The 15,923-nt window shown below is 37.2% G+C and overlaps 1 protein-coding gene across 6 annotated transcripts in view; it reads right to left on the bottom strand.

Annotated features, from left to right (window-relative positions):
- Positions 1 to 15,923, bottom strand: part of LOC149312214 (serine/threonine-protein kinase TBK1) — a 42,475-nt gene that overhangs the window by 14,179 nt on the left and 12,373 nt on the right. For all 6 annotated transcript variants that reach the window (XM_089524205.1, XM_089524200.1, XM_089524202.1 and 3 more), the window contains 11 exons: positions 13,548 to 13,666; positions 12,623 to 12,763; positions 10,883 to 11,012; positions 9,799 to 9,980; positions 8,423 to 8,583; positions 7,008 to 7,118; positions 5,699 to 5,878; positions 5,304 to 5,500; positions 2,888 to 2,946; positions 1,485 to 1,576; positions 27 to 128 (listed from right to left, as the gene is read on the bottom strand). In XM_089524205.1, the coding sequence (XP_089380331.1) occupies positions 27 to 128; positions 1,485 to 1,576; positions 2,888 to 2,946; positions 5,304 to 5,500; positions 5,699 to 5,878; positions 7,008 to 7,118; positions 8,423 to 8,583; positions 9,799 to 9,980; positions 10,883 to 11,012; positions 12,623 to 12,763; positions 13,548 to 13,634 (1,442 nt within the window). In that variant the 5' untranslated portion in view covers positions 13,635 to 13,666. The remainder of the gene's footprint in view (positions 1 to 26; positions 129 to 1,484; positions 1,577 to 2,887; positions 2,947 to 5,303; positions 5,501 to 5,698; positions 5,879 to 7,007; positions 7,119 to 8,422; positions 8,584 to 9,798; positions 9,981 to 10,882; positions 11,013 to 12,622; positions 12,764 to 13,547; positions 13,667 to 15,923) is intronic.

Consider the following 15,923-nt stretch of genomic DNA (forward strand, 5'->3'; position numbering starts at 1 on the left):
GGAATAGTAATAGTAATAATACTCACATTTCCCCAGCCTTTTCTATATTTCTGTTGCAAAATTCCAGTTTGAGAACAACCTCTGTCTTCTTATGGAAAGTTTCACTGTAATCTTCCTTGATAATTTCACTAGAAAGCACACCAACTGAATGAGTACACATTTTTTAAAAAATGCCTATTATATACTATATGCATCCATTAACCAAAAGCTTTTTGAAAATTTTGCATGATCTTGTGTGATCATGCAATTCTAACAATTCTCATACAAATCATTACTGTACTTATATTTAAAAAAAAACTATTAACTTTCATGAAAAAGCATTAAGTACCAAATAGACTAAGGCTGCAATCCCATTAATAGATTGCATATTATCTTAGAAATAAAAATGCTCAAGATCATACTACTCTACATAGAAGCATTATGGGCTTAGATTGGATTTACATCATCATTATGCATCCAGATTTAGAAGACTATTTGAAATCAATGGGACTCAAGTTAGTCATGACACTGATTTGTCTATTCCAAGAATGACTATACCTGTATCCAATCCGCATTTAACTGATACATGGTTCAATAGTTTCCTTTGAGTTATAGAAAAATACACTGAACTACAAAGATGTTAGCCGAAATACAATTGTTTGAGACAATTACAGTAGGTCCTTTGAATCAATTGAAATTAGAAGTATGGATTTACCATTCAGCAATAGACTCAACTGGTCTATTCCAGCTGGGTTGAATAATTAGACTAAAGCAATTGTGTGAAGTGATAGAATCCAATAACTGCAAAAATATGCATACAGCAGGATGGATATGGTATGTCCTGCACAAATATCTTTTTAGTGATTTTCACCTTTCTAAGTGAGTCAGCACAGTGTACTAGTTTGAGTTTTAGACTTTATCTGGATACTGGGATTCTAATCCTTGTGCAGTTGATCTTGGGCAAATCACAGTCCCTCAGCCTCAGAAGGCCCTCTGAACAAATCTTGCCAACGTATCCTGATATTGTTTTCCCTCGATATGCACATTGTTTTATCCAGCTAGTTTGTATTGGATTTTAATAGTTGTATGGTTTTAATAGTTTTTAATTGTAATTTTAGTAGTTTTATCATTTGATTATGATTGTAATATGTTATGTTTTATTTTGAATTGATTTGTTTTGTTCTATTGTACACCACTTTGATCTATTTTGGAAAAGCGGTCTATAAATAAACTGTATTATTATTATTAATAAACCCCTGCAATAGGTTCACTTTAGGGTTGCCATAAGTTGAAAATGACTTGAAGGCAAACAACAACATCAGCATTCATGCAAAGTGACATAATGCAATAATTTTACAGGTTTGCATAAAGCAGAATGGATAAGTTATGTCTTGAACAAAAATCTCTTTAGGGATTTCCCCCTATCTGACAGTTTGATTATCTGGAATAAATACTGATGCCTGAGAAATGATGTTCAGCAAGATTCAAATAATGACATCACTTACATTAACCATCTTATTCCTTTTCGCATTAGCTCTTGATACAGCAGTAAAGCACGGGCAACTCTACAAGCATAACATACAACCCCTGTCACTGCCTGAAAGATGGGGGAAAAAGCATCAGTATGATACACTATAGCTTTCTACAAGCAGACGAATTGTAATGAAGCTTTTATTAATAGAAGATAAACATTTTAGATGAAGAGAATAAATGAAAAGATAAGTAGATGGAAATACTGGCTAATTTACAGGGTATACAAAATCATCTTTACAATTACAGTTCTATGTAATTCTATATGCTGTATATACTCATTATAAGTCTAGAAATTTTAGTCAAAATAATTAAACTAAAAAACCTGGAAAAATTACTGTACTTTAATTCCTGCATTCCCAGGCTCACACAGTATATATATACCCACTTTTTCCAGGCAAACATTCTCTGAAGATGCCAGCCACAGATGCTGGCGAAACAGTAAGAAACTCTTCTAGAACATGGCCACATAGCCTGACCCCCCCCCCTCCCCAAATATGTACTTTAACCCTTAATACAAAAAGGAACTATCCCCTGGTGAAAGGCAAGAGCATAATCTGCTCTGGAAGCACTGACCCCTCCGCCTCCTATTCTCTCATCTGTCCAGCCTGCCGGGTGAGCACAAAGAGATGCCAGTTTTGTAGTTTTGTAAGTTCTTTGTCATTGTTTTCCTTTGCTGCATCCTTTAGATTCTTTGTTACATGCACCTAAGTTTTACCGTGTACTTATCCATGTATCATATCAAAATCCATAATTTTGGCCCCCAAACCTGCCCTTGACTTCTACATAAAGTTAACTTATAGTCGAGTATACACGGCAATTGAAATTGTAAAGATAATTTCCAGACACTCTGTATGTTAGCCAAGTGATAAAGAGAATTAAAAGTGAGTAGGGTTTATAAACTTTAGGCCAAAGTTTTATAATGTGGGATCCTAATTATCTTTCAATTATAGATAAACAGACATGCTTTGCAGATTTTGCATTGTACTATTGGGACAAACAGTAACTACACAGAAAACAGGGAATTCAGATCATAACAGTGGACTTCAGATCCAGTTCTTAGTTATAAAGCAAGACTTGGGTGTTGCAGGGCTTATACTCATGAAGCTCACTTGCATTTACGAAGATACTTCTGCTTGATTAAGAATTCTTAAATTCCACTGACTTTCTCCTTCAAAGTTCCTGGTATATAGATCACTAAGTCTAATAACTAACTCTTTTTATGCCACAAATAGCTCATGTGCTTATCTATACCTTTGTTCATTATTTTAAGAAAAACCACAGTATGCACTTCTGTTCTATACTATCTGAACTCATTAGTAAATGTACCTCACTTCTGGGCAATAGTCTTATCACAGTATTATTATTAGATACTTACTTTAGCCATACTTGCATCACTATCCAAATCATAACGTTGGTGCACCTTAGGAAGTAGAACTGGAATAGATTTTTTAAATTAAACATTTATACAATTAAATATAAATTAAAATAAATACATGCATCCCTGCCCATTAAAGAGCAAAAAACAAATAAAAAGGCAATGTACAACAGAAAGAAACTAATGAATATAGATAGAAAAGCTGTTATGGGCATCACTTAAAAAAAACTTCACTGCATCAAAAGTGCTGTAAAATTTATAGCATCAGAGGCAGTTACAAGTAATCTTTCTGTGAACTAGCTCAAAGGATTCAGTAAACATGTATGTAATGTAATTACAACTTGCTTTTCTAGTCAGTATTATTAAAGGTAATATGCATTTTTTTCACCTGTTAGGCAACATAGTAAATGCAACATCTTAACACTGAAGGTCTTTCCCTCATGATTTCTTTGCTAGCACACTGTAGGTACCTCTACCAAGAAAAAGCTTAGATGCCACATATCCCCTGGAATGGAAGACTGTTTAAATTTTACTTCTTGAAAATGTAACAAAACTAGTAATGCTGCTTTGCTCTGTACTCTCCAGAGGAAGAAGGAATATAATTATGAATAAGTTTCTACAGCACAAAACATGGAACACAATCCTGTTTGCCTATTCAAAATTAAGTCCTACAGTAGGATTCACCCTCAGATAGAAGTGCAAAGTATTATGATGTATAAGTGCATTCCTTTGCCTGCCAGCTGAAAATCAAGCCCTACTGAGTTCTATGTGGTTACTTCCATATAAATGAATGGAGAAATGCAACTTAAATTACACACATTTTAAATTGCTTTAGCTTATTTGTACATTTTAAAGCTGTTGTATCAGTCACTATTGTTGCGCTAACTTTACTGAAAAGAATGGGCGATTCCCTACAGTAAATGGCAAATTGCACCAACACACCTCAGAGTTAAATGCGAACTGATAAATTTGCCAACCCCAAAAGGGGAAGTGGGCTAATCAGTACTGTCTATGCACTATTCTCCTTTCCAAATATTTAGATATGGATAGAATTCTTTATAAAATTGAGTTCTGGAAAACCTTGCACTCATAGAAGAATTTAAGTATATCAAAATCTACACATCTAAAATGCCAATGACTATAACTAATTTTGAATAATTATAATTCTGAAAACTCAGTTTGTTTCAGCAGGACTTACAAATACTATAACTGCAGCCAAGGTAGCAGCTAATTAATAGATAAGGTTAAAAAAATATTTATTTTGTCAGAACTATTTCTTTTCTCAGGATGATAGTTCAAAGATTTCATATAACATTAAAAAATTACTATGCCGTTTGATGATGTCAACATTAAACCATGCCACTTGAAGTCATTAGAATCTAAATGCCATTTTAATATACAGTGAGCCCTCGGTATCCACAGATTTCGTATCCTTGGACTTAAATTAAGAAACATTTAATTTTAATTTTGTAAATGCAATTAATGGCAGCCAGGCTAAGGAGAAGTCTCGGGAAAGGGAAGTAGGCTGGGGTAGAAAGACCTGGGCACCAGGGGCATATTCCTCCTGCTTCTGCTATGATTTGGCTCCAAATGGGCAACTGACATGCTCCCAGGAAAAAGGAAGCAGGAAGCAAGAAGAATGTAGAGAGAGTGCTTGGGACTTGCCTGCTCCCCCCCCCCCCCCCAATTAGCTATTTGACAACCCACCCCTTGAAAGCAATCCCATGAAGGAGTTTAAAACAAAGAAAGAAGCAGTAAGCATCTGGCTCTGGGAGTCTGGCTTTGCTGGTGCTACCTTACAACCCCTCATACTGCCCCCATGCCTGAATGAAAGCAATCAAACAAAGGAGTTTAAAAGACACTGGTTTCAATCAGATACAGGGGTGGGAATACTACTTGCTCTCTTTTTAACTCCTTCATGGGAATGAAGGGTTGGAAGGCAACACGGCAAAGCCAAGCTTCCAGAGCCAGGCACTTACTGCTTCTTGCTCTGTTTTAAACTCCTTCATGGGATTGCTTTCAATCAGATGGAAGTGAGGGGTGGGGGATTTCAATAAGCCAAGAGGGAGGGACAGGCAAGCCCCAAGCCCACATTCTTCCAGCTTCCTTCTTCCTGGGAGCATGCCAGCTGCCCCTTCAGAGTGAAATCGCAGAAGAAACAGGAAGAATGTGTCCCTGGTGCCTGGGTCTTCCTGCTCCAGCCTCCCTTCCTGCCTTGAGACTGCTTTGTAGGCTGGTTGCCATCAATCACAGATAAATGTAAATTTTAAATATTGACTTGAGAATCTGTGTGGTTTTTTGTTTGTTTTTGTTTTAATCCGTGGGGGTTCCTGGAATCAAACCATCATGGATATCAAGGCCCCACTGTATGTGTAACACTTTTGATTTAAGGAAAAATTGAAGTGACTCCACATACTTTCTTCATAGAGTAATCCTATAATGTTTACAGCCTCTCTGCTCACTACAATTATGGGATTTTCTTCAGTTGTTCTGGGAAATGCTTGTGCCAATCTGTTAGATTCTAATACAAAACGTCGGCCTTCATATATAAACTCTTGGTTATTTGCAGGTATTTTCGTCTGTTTGTAGACCAATTCATGAAACATGACAGCACTGTAGAAAAAGAGTAAGAATTCATATGTAGGCAATGACTCTTAATATAGACAAATATAAAGTGACAAAGAAAAAATCAGAATTAATGATAAAAGGTATTGTGTTAATAGAAAGAAGTGTTATTACCACTCCTATCGGAGATCCCTGTTCGAGTTGTCAGGTAAGTATAAAAATACATGGAATTGCAATAATACTCACTCATTATGCGTGTGAATGTAAATTTTGTGTGAGGTCATTTGTTGCAAAGAGAAGACATGGATGATTATCCGATGTAGTATATCACTTGTTTCTGCAAAAAACTGGTCAAATCCCCAGCATTTCTCTTGGTCTGCTTCAAGAATATTTGCAAGGACAGGGGTGAGTAATACCTGCAGTCCCCTAGAAATTACATGAAAATAAAAATAAATTCAACTTGAATTCCTTCAAGTTTCTTCAATACAAGAAACAATGTGTTAAGTAAACCTTTTTTTTTATCTGTAACAACATGAAAGATATTGAGGCTGCCTTAAATTAGGGCAGGATCCAAGGTGCCCTTCACAGAGTTACAATATCTTTACCCATCCACATATTTCCCCATGGCTAGCAGCCTGACTACTCTACATTTTTCACAGTGGAAATGTATTAAAGCTGCCTTCTCTTATTGGCTGGGTAGCCAATGGCAGAAATAGAAAAGATGCATGCTAACCACACATTGTCATTTTTGCAGCATTATATACTGCAATATTAGTATAATTAGTGTATTTGCCCCTGGAGATAAAATAAAATACTCTGCATAAAACCATGGCTACTCTCACAGCAGTTTAAAAATCCAAAGAGTTATATATAAAAGGGCATGTGCTAAAAAGAGAAAAAGATAAAGTAAATCCTGTAGTGCATACAGATGTGAACATGATGTTTATGAACACTGTGACTGGACACCTATGCCAATTTCCTTGGCACCTGTCAGTCTTCCTGTCCTTCCTGATATTAAAAAATGTCTTTAAAATTCTTATTCTTATTCCTCTTCTTCAGTTGTGAGACTGACATGCTGCATAGCGATGGGAATGGTTTCTGGCATTACATTTGTTCCTAAGAATGCCTCTGAGCTTGATGTGAACCCCAAATTAAATTAAATTAAAATACTGAAAAGAAACCATTTATTCCTCTGGTTTTCTCCCTTGGAAGAAACAGATATTTTTGGACAAATTGAGAAAAATGCTACATTTACACCAATTACAGACTGAAATTCACTTTAGAATCATAAAATGCATTATGTAGAACATGGTTTGACATAAAAGCATGTTTTATATGCTAAAATATAGTTTATTTATAAAATAATTATAACTACTATTTAAATTCAATTTTTTACTATGTGTTACTATGCATAAGCACAAATGACATTACCACTAGAGAAAAACAAATTAAGCTAAAATAATTTATCTGCATTAACTTCCAACAAAGGAAAACAGAGAACATTTACTCAGTATAAATTTGTTTAAGAAGCTTTTAGGACTTGGATGGCACTTACTTTGAAAGGCTGCAGGAAACAGGCATGTCACGGCTCCACTCAATGGGGCCATTTTCTGCTTTTTGCACTCCAGATATTGCACCAGAAGGTTTTCCAGTTATAATTTTATACCTTCAAAATGTAAAAACAGAAAGTATCATTATGTGAAATACAAGACTCCAATAAACTTTTGTAGTGTTAATTTGCATTTTCTTAAACTTTAACACTGATAAATGGATAATCACCTGCTGTTAATAATCAGCTTCTCATACACCACAGGCTTACCTAGTACTAATATACAAGGCTGTTTTCAGGAATATGAAATGCTTTATTTTATATGAAACATGAGTGGCCAACTGAGGTGAGTAGAGGAGCCAATCTTCTGCAGCTAATTTTTAGCAGCTAAAGAATAAGAAAGTGTAGTTATGTAATGTAACATGAAAAATGCAAGTCCCTCCATTTATCAGAGCCTTCTTCCCAGATAACAAAGGGTTAATGTGTGAAGAGGTACTGTTATATTTTTATTTGGCAGCATCACAGAGATGACAAGATAACATCTGTTCAATGAGATGGGCAGTTGGGGAGAAGCTAACCTTCAAGATGGTTCCGAGGAGAGGTTTTTATAAAAGCCTAAAAGCACCATGAGGATTACCTCTGGCTCTCTTGCTAAGCAGACCATGAGGGGCTTATAATTAGGAGCTCTTGAACTGGAAGGCAGATGCAGCTGGACAATGGAGTCCAGACGCCCAGTTACCCAGAAACATCAAGGACTACAAATCTCATCTGATCTGCAATAGCAAGTACATTTCTATACTGCTTATCAGTGAATTAGCATTCCCTAAGCAGTTTACAATGTGGAAACCAATTGCTCCCAACAAGTTGGGTACACATTTTACCCACCTACGAAAGGATGGAGGGGTGAGTGGACCCTGGAGCCCTGCCTGGGATCAAACTCACAACCTTGTGGCTTGTACTGACATTTAACTACTGCGCCACCAGGGCTCCCTAAGATTAGATTTGCCTAGGGGACAAGTTGGTCCTTCATGTACATGATATCCATTTGCTATAAAATTTTCTTACTTAGAATAAAGCTTTTCTTTAACGTATTCTACCTCTCTTGCACTCCTTTTTCATGGGCCTTAGCTTGGCCCAGTTCTTCCCTATGACTGGCAAGAGAAGTACCAGTGGAATTCCACTGCAACCCCACTGATGTGTTGGTAAAGTGGGAGGAGTTGATCATTGGGTGATAGCAGCAAGTTCTTTAGATGAAAGGTGGTCTCAAGGGGTCCCATTCAGCACAGAAAGGAGAAGGAAGGGAGATCCAGAGTCCCCGCACACACAATCTTAGATATTCAAGTGTGAACCACGAAATTAAATTCTTGCGTTATTTCTTCAACTACAGTATGTGAATTGACTATTTCCTCTAAATTACCTACATCACTTCCTTGTTTCTGCGAGGCCCTTCAAAGGGTCGAAAAGGCAAACTTCCAGTTGCAGCATGGTAAAATGTCACCCCTATACTCCACAAATCAACTGTTGCACCATACTTCTTTTGATGCTCTTTCCTCAATACTGCTCGCTCATACATATCTGGATGCTACAGGATGGGAGAAAGAAAGCAATAAAAAGGATGAATTAATAAACAAAGTTCTGTATGTTATTTTCAATAAAGGATTAAATTACTTTAGCACTCATCAAATACATTATACAGTCTTGAAGAATTTATGTTTTAAATCTACAAGAATGCTTTAGTGGTAAAATACACTTTAACAAAATAAACTAAACAAGATCACAATGGATTTCTTTGCTAGGAGCAGAAACTGCTGGATTTACATGCTACTATAAAACCTCACTGAAGCAAAACGGGTAAACACCTGCTCACAGAAATAATTTAGAGAATCCAGTCATTTCACTGTGAACTGAAGAAACAGTCACTAAACAACAAAACACAGCCACTTATACCTACCTGAATCTTGACATCCTCTTGTCCTGCCAAATGAGGCAAGTGGCTACCAAGGATAGAGGTTTTATAAAAGGGCATCCAGACTGTAGTGGAATGCCTGCTCCAGAAGGTCTAGTATGGCACCTTTTTAATGTAATTTAGGTTACATATTCTCCCAGGCTATTTAAATATTGTGATCCTAATGCTGTGAACTTTAATCTGAAGGGCAAAATAAAAGATGTTCCCTTCAATTCTGCAGCTCCTTGTGCACTTTAAATACATGCTCACAATGGGTGGGAACTCTCAGGAAAGCTTTTGATGCCACAAAGGGCTGAAGCAGGCAGGGGAAAGCATCCCAATTCTGATAGTAGTTCTTACATACTGTGGCCCTCCTTATCCATGGGTTTTTTATCCACAGACTGAAGCATCCACGGCTTGAAAATATTTTTAAAATATATAAATTCCAATAAGCAAACCTTGATTTTGCCATTGTATACAAGGGACACCATTTTACTATGCCAGTGTATTTAATGGGAATTGAGCATCCACGGATTTTGGTATCTATGGGGTCCTGCAACCAAACCTCAGTGAATACCAAGAGTCCACTGTATGTGTGTGTGCATACACATACACACACAGAGAGAATACCACACACATACACATCATATTTCTATTTTTAAAAATTAAGACATTGGTTGTTCTGCTGGCCCAAATTAACATGTACAATAACTCATTATAAGATGGCACTGGCCAAGGAATTCGCAGCTAAGGTTCTGCTAGAATTTATTCAGCTTCTTCACAAAATATTCAATCCAAATACCAAGAAGTCACACAAATAAGAAATAAATAAATAAAATCAGTGCAGTTTACCAAATACTCTTCTGTTCCATAGAGAGAGACAAATTGTTCATCATCATCAAGTTCCCTAGCAGCTCCGAAATCTGTCAGTTTATAAATAGACTGTCCATCTTCACCTATAACACGCATTATATTGCCTGGTTTGATGTCCCGATGCACAATTCCATTCTCCCGAAGATGGTTCATCCCAGCCACTTAAACACACAAGATAACATGAAGGTAAATATATGTATATTTAGAATTTACATATTTGAAAAGCACCAGAGTCCCTTGTTACAATATCAGAAAAACAATGTCATTTTCATTACTGCACTTTTTTCATCAACGATTGCCAAGAAAAAAATGGACAATTGACTGCAACCAAAGTTAGAATAGAACTAAAGACACACTCCTGATTTTAGTGGTAACTCTGAATTTCCTGCTGTGCCAAGGGATATAAACAAGACATCATAATTTCCCCTAAATACTATCTTGGTGATGTGGTACACTATGAGAATCCAATATATGTGAAAGGGGGTGGGGGAGCAACCTCAAACACGTAACAACAATGACAGAACACAGGTTCTTAAACTAGCCCAAAAATGGATTGAAATTTCTGCTTTCAAAATGGTAGAAAAAATCAGTACACCTAAGTTGAATAAAAGAAACAATGCACATGTATAGAAATTGTTTTTATCTGTACAAAGAACAGAGCTAAATCGTAAACTGACCACTCTGTACTGCAGCAAGTACAGCCTGCATACCTTAATCTATTAAGAGAACTTATATTTGCCCAGAGATATTTGCTGTGGAAAGTACTTCAAGGCTTAACCAAGCTTCTAGACCATACAGGAATATACACTTGCTGTTTAACTTGCTCCATAGCATAAACACAAGGAAGTGGCATGCTTTAATGTTAAGAGTTAGCTACTACAGTATGGTTTGGTATATACGCATGCACTGCAGCTAAGACTGAATGAAATGACACCATAGCTAAACTACAGTCAACATAAAAAAAGTTCTAACTGGGATAAGCAATTGAATGCTTTACTACATTATCACAAACTAAGCTAAAAACAAGACATTCAAGAACATGAGTAAAGTAATTTCCACCTACCAACATCTTTCAACACAATTAAGAATTCTGTTTCTGGTAACCCATAGGCATTAGACGGCTCTTCTAACACAGTATATAAACTGCCACATGGACAAAATTCCATAACGAGGACTTTATGTCTAGAAGTTGTCTAAGAATAGAAAACCAAGATTAACAAATTACACAAAACAAGTCAAGCCAGTTAATTTTCCATTACCAAAAGTTTTGTAAGCCAATTATACAGATGCGCAAAGATTCAGAAACTGTTCAGCTATTTCCTAATAGAGTTCAAAATGGCCATCTGTCAGGGATGCTTTGATCTGGATTTCCTGCATGGCAGGGGGTTGGACTGGATGGCCCTTGCAGTCTCTTCCAGCTCTATGATTCTATGATTCTATCTTCAGATACAAAAATATAAGGGAAGACTCCCGAACACTTTAACGTTAAAACTTACTTATTCAACTTGCCTAACTAAAGATGCCAGAAAGAAAAGTGAAGGGGGCTCCTGTACTTTTAATTGTTATGTAGTTCAGATAATTTCAGCAGATGTTGCTTGTCACATAATTAAGTAACAAGAGATACTCTGAATAAAAAATTAAGTACAAAGACTTCAATGACAGGTTCATGATGTCTTCATTATTTGACATGAAATCAATTTTATTAATTGGCAGTAATATACAACAGCTTTTAAAAAACAAGGAATGGGTATTTCACAATCAAATAAATCATCAGAATAATATAGTTTACCAATTTTATGTCACATTTGATGGAACACATCAGAAACAGGATGAGTCACGCATTTGATTGGTTTGGATATAATGCGAAACCAAATCTTCCCCCTCTTCTATGCCCCTCTCTTTTCCCTCTGAAGGGAGACAGGGCAAAATTAGAAACAACTGGAGCTTGAGGCCATGGCTTAATATGTAGGGAAGGTAAGGAAGGAATGAAGCTGGACATGGAGGTAAAGCACTGATGCTTTAGTCCTGGGACCTACTTTTGTCAGAGGGCATGGCCACATACTTGCTGCCATCTCACTCACAGACGGGTTGTGATAGGAAGGAATCCATCAGAGTTAGTGGGGAGATTTGGCTACCACAAAAGGATGGGAGGAACATGGCAAACTATAATTTACAGTAATTAAAACTACCCTCCTCTCTGCCTCTCACACTCCTCACAACTCTAGTCATTAGGAAGAGTCCAGAGGCTTTCAATACTATTTTGAGATTAAGTACAATGACTGAATTCAGTCAAACTGTAGTTACAGTAATCAATGGAAACAATCCAATTCAGCACACAGTTTATGAAGTTGTTTTGTTTTCATTAACCAAAGCCAAGATGAACAGGTTAGGGTTTGAGCAACATGCTAAACAGGTTAATCAAAAACACAAGAAGCTTCCAAACTCCTCACAGGAGTACTGGAAGAAGAAAGAGGAGCATGTGAGCCCAAAAAGAGGCTAGGCTTGTTCTCACAAAACAAACTAGGTATGGAAATTGTGCAGTCCTCAAGATGTTGCTGCACTGCAACTGCCAGCTTATCTCAGGATTGAGTATTCTGGCCAGGGATGCTGGAAGTTACAATTCAACAATAGCTGGAAGGTCACACAACTTCCACTTCTGCACTAATCCTCCATTATGTACAAACACAACTACCATTACTATAAACCTCATCAGATAATTAAAAACTATTCTGATTCTTGGTATGTAAAATGCAACAAATCATAAAATCATCCTCAAATTACAGGCATGAGTAGAAATAATTACCTCTTCTTCTATGGCAAATAATTTAACAATGTTTTTGTGATTCAGTTTCTTTAATACTTCAAACTCTCTCATCTGAACATCAACAGGGCGAAGGAAACTGAAATTATTAAATACTTTGACAGCATATAAATCTCCAGTTTTCTGTAAAACAAATATTGAGAATATTTCAATGAATTTCATCCACTCAGCTTCAGGATAACACTTGTTCCATTTGTAATGAATTCTCACTTATCAGTTTATAGAACAAGTATGAGTGCAGAACCACAGCTAGGAGACCCAATGAACATAATGGGACTTAAACCTCTAAATAAACTTGGTTAGGATTCTCATGCAAAAATATGAGGGACTTTTTCTGAGGATGCCAGCCACAGATGCTGGCGAAGGATCAGGAATAAACTCTTCTAGAACATGGTCACATAGTAAAAAAACCAACATAAAATCTATGAGGGACTGTGTTTTTAAAAAGCTGTTAACAGGAAGAATGGCATACGAATTTTTAAAAAGTGCATGATGTTGCTACTACATATAAAATCATCTGAAAAAGACAATGAATGAATTCCGTTTTCTAAAGCCACCAATCAGAAATAACCAATATATTATTAATAGTAAATGAAAGGCACTCGATAATTAGTTATTTTCAACAAGTAATATAAGATGTATAGATTTATTAGTAAGATAAATCTTACTTTTGATCTTCCATAATGGTTTTTTTCCTAAAGTTAGAGCCTTTTTCTAAAGTTAGAAAAAAGCTCTAACAAAATCCTTTTACAAAGCCACATCTCTTGTATTTCCAAGAGTTTGTACTATTCATTGTATATTCATTTTCTGAAAATAAGGAAAACTCATTCCATGTAATTTTTCAAGGAACCCAAGAGGAGCTTATTTTGAAACCAATGAACAGCTAGCATTCTGTTGCCATACAAACCTTGTGCCTTCCACGGAAAACATTTGCAGTGGCTCCTTGACCCAAGATGTCCGATAGAAGCCAGAGATAATTGGAAGTGCTCTGCATGTTTGCTCCTCCTTAGTTAATTCTGGTTTGAGCTGAGGGGAAAAAGGTAGTTTTCAGCTAAGTTGCCATAATGACAGTATCCAAACTTTTTTTACAACCATCATAACTAATTACATTGAAGTACATGTTCATTCCTGTATCAAAACCCACAGACAAAGAATAACCGATTATTGAACCGATTATTGGAGTTGAATAGTCAACTCTTGAGTACTCAGCTTCAGAATTCAATACTGAAGAATTTAAATTCTATTTAAAATTGAAGAAATGAGAAATAAGATTATTGGATTACAAAGACACTAAAAGCAGGCCCTTAGAAGCATGTAGAAATCCTTACCATACATATACAGCCAAACATGACTTAGGGGCTGTGTAGACCGCCCCTTTTACAGTCAAATCAGGACTGTAGCAACCACATGCTGCGGACCTGATCTGGCCTTTGCAGGGTGCAAAAAGGAGCTGCAAAAAGTGGCTTGTTTTTGCGCCCTGCAAAGGCTGCAATAGCCGCAGCTTTACAGCACTTCTTTGGCACTGTGTCATGCGGCCACAGCACCAGAGGAGCACCATGATGCACGCACCGTGTGGTGTGATGTGGCACATGGTGTCACACTGGCCTGGGGGCAGAGCCGGGATGTGCGTCGTGTAGATGCTGAGCCCCAACTGTGCCCCCAACCCAGCCAAAGCTGCCGGTGTGTACAGCCCCTTAAATGGTAGGGAACCTCTTTTACTTGAGGATTGAATTCCGTTTCAGAGGTTGCATTCCAACGGTGAGCTTGGACCAAAAATATCACTACAATTTATCTTAAAGTTCTTATTGCCAGTAACTAAGGCGGCATTTACACTGCAGAAATAATCCAGTTTGACGCCACTTTAACTGCCATGGCTTAACTCTGTGGAATTCTGGGAATTGTAATTTGTTGTGGCACCACAGCTCTGACTGTGATGGCTAAATGTCTCACAAAACTACAATTCCCAGAATGCCATACCACCTGCACAAGCCCATCTTTCCCTAATGAAGAAGCTCCTTGCATATGCAGAAGCTCCAGTACCCACCCTTAGCAGTCTCATATATTTTAGGACTTGCATATTTACTAATATATATCCAAAAGGCACCAGAACCCATCTGATCTGGTAAGTTAAGCAGGGTCAGCACTGGCTAGTATTTGGATGGGAGACTGCCCATGAATACCAGGTGCTATAGGCAATATTTCACAGGAAGCAGCTGGCAAAATCATCTCTGTGTATTCTTAACCAGGATGTATACTATTAATTGGGTCGCCCTAAGTTGAAAGATTGACTTGAAGGCACATACACACCACACATAAAGTTAGCCAATGCATAGCATATTACCATAAGTGAAAAATCCCATAAGTCAGGCTCAGCAAAAATATCAGAAAATGCTGAGGGAGGACATCCTCTTTCAGTTTTACATCTCTAACAATGGCATCTTTATGTAACTATAACAAGCACCTGTTTATAACTCCTCTATTATACAATATAAATCCAAGACGAAGAACCATGAGTCCACTATCCCTAATTTATACACTCTACTTAAAAGTTGCTCGCTATCAAATGCTGACTACTCCTGTTTAATCAAGGGACTGCAGTAACACTGATGGTAAGCTACACAGGTAGGAGGCAGAGAAAATCAATAAGCTTGACAGATCAGATAATAATCTTTTATTACTAGTTATGTGCTAAATTAAATGGATATAGCAGCGGATGGTTTGTTTTTACAACGCTTACCAACACTTTCCTAACCAAACATGTCTTTCAAGTGGTCCAAAGGGCAGTGATGAGCAACATTTAGCCGAAAGTCATTCTCAGCAAGACATGTCTACTCAGTCCATTAAATCTGGCTAGAAATCCCAGGTCCCTATTGCTTTTCTCTCCATATCTCTCACAATAGCTAATCTTGTGGTTTCACAAAGTACTTTAATACATTAAGTTTCAAGAAATATTGCTAAAATCCATCCATTTCTTTCGGCGTCTACTGCCAAGACTCTGGTCCACGCTATGGTCATCCCACAGCTAGACTTGTAACCTCCTTCTGGCAGGGCTTCCTCCGTCCTTTAATTTCTGTCCAGTATTCAGCTGCACATTATTACATCCGTCCAGCACTCTGACCATATCTCTCCTTTATTATCATCCCTTCACTGACTCCCCTTCCCCTTCCGTATTCAGTATAAGCTCCTGTTGCTGTCTTTTAAAGCCTTCCATGGGCTGGTCACTCCTTATTTATCAGACCTTTCTCCTGACCTTCCCGCTCGAGCCCTCTGTTCTGGTAGTCAA

This window comes from Sceloporus occidentalis, unplaced genomic scaffold (genome assembly GCF_023333645.1).
Source record: "Sceloporus occidentalis isolate IW3139 unplaced genomic scaffold, rSceOcc1.0.p SCAF_5, whole genome shotgun sequence".
NCBI classification, from domain to species: domain Eukaryota; kingdom Metazoa; phylum Chordata; class Lepidosauria; order Squamata; family Phrynosomatidae; genus Sceloporus; species Sceloporus occidentalis.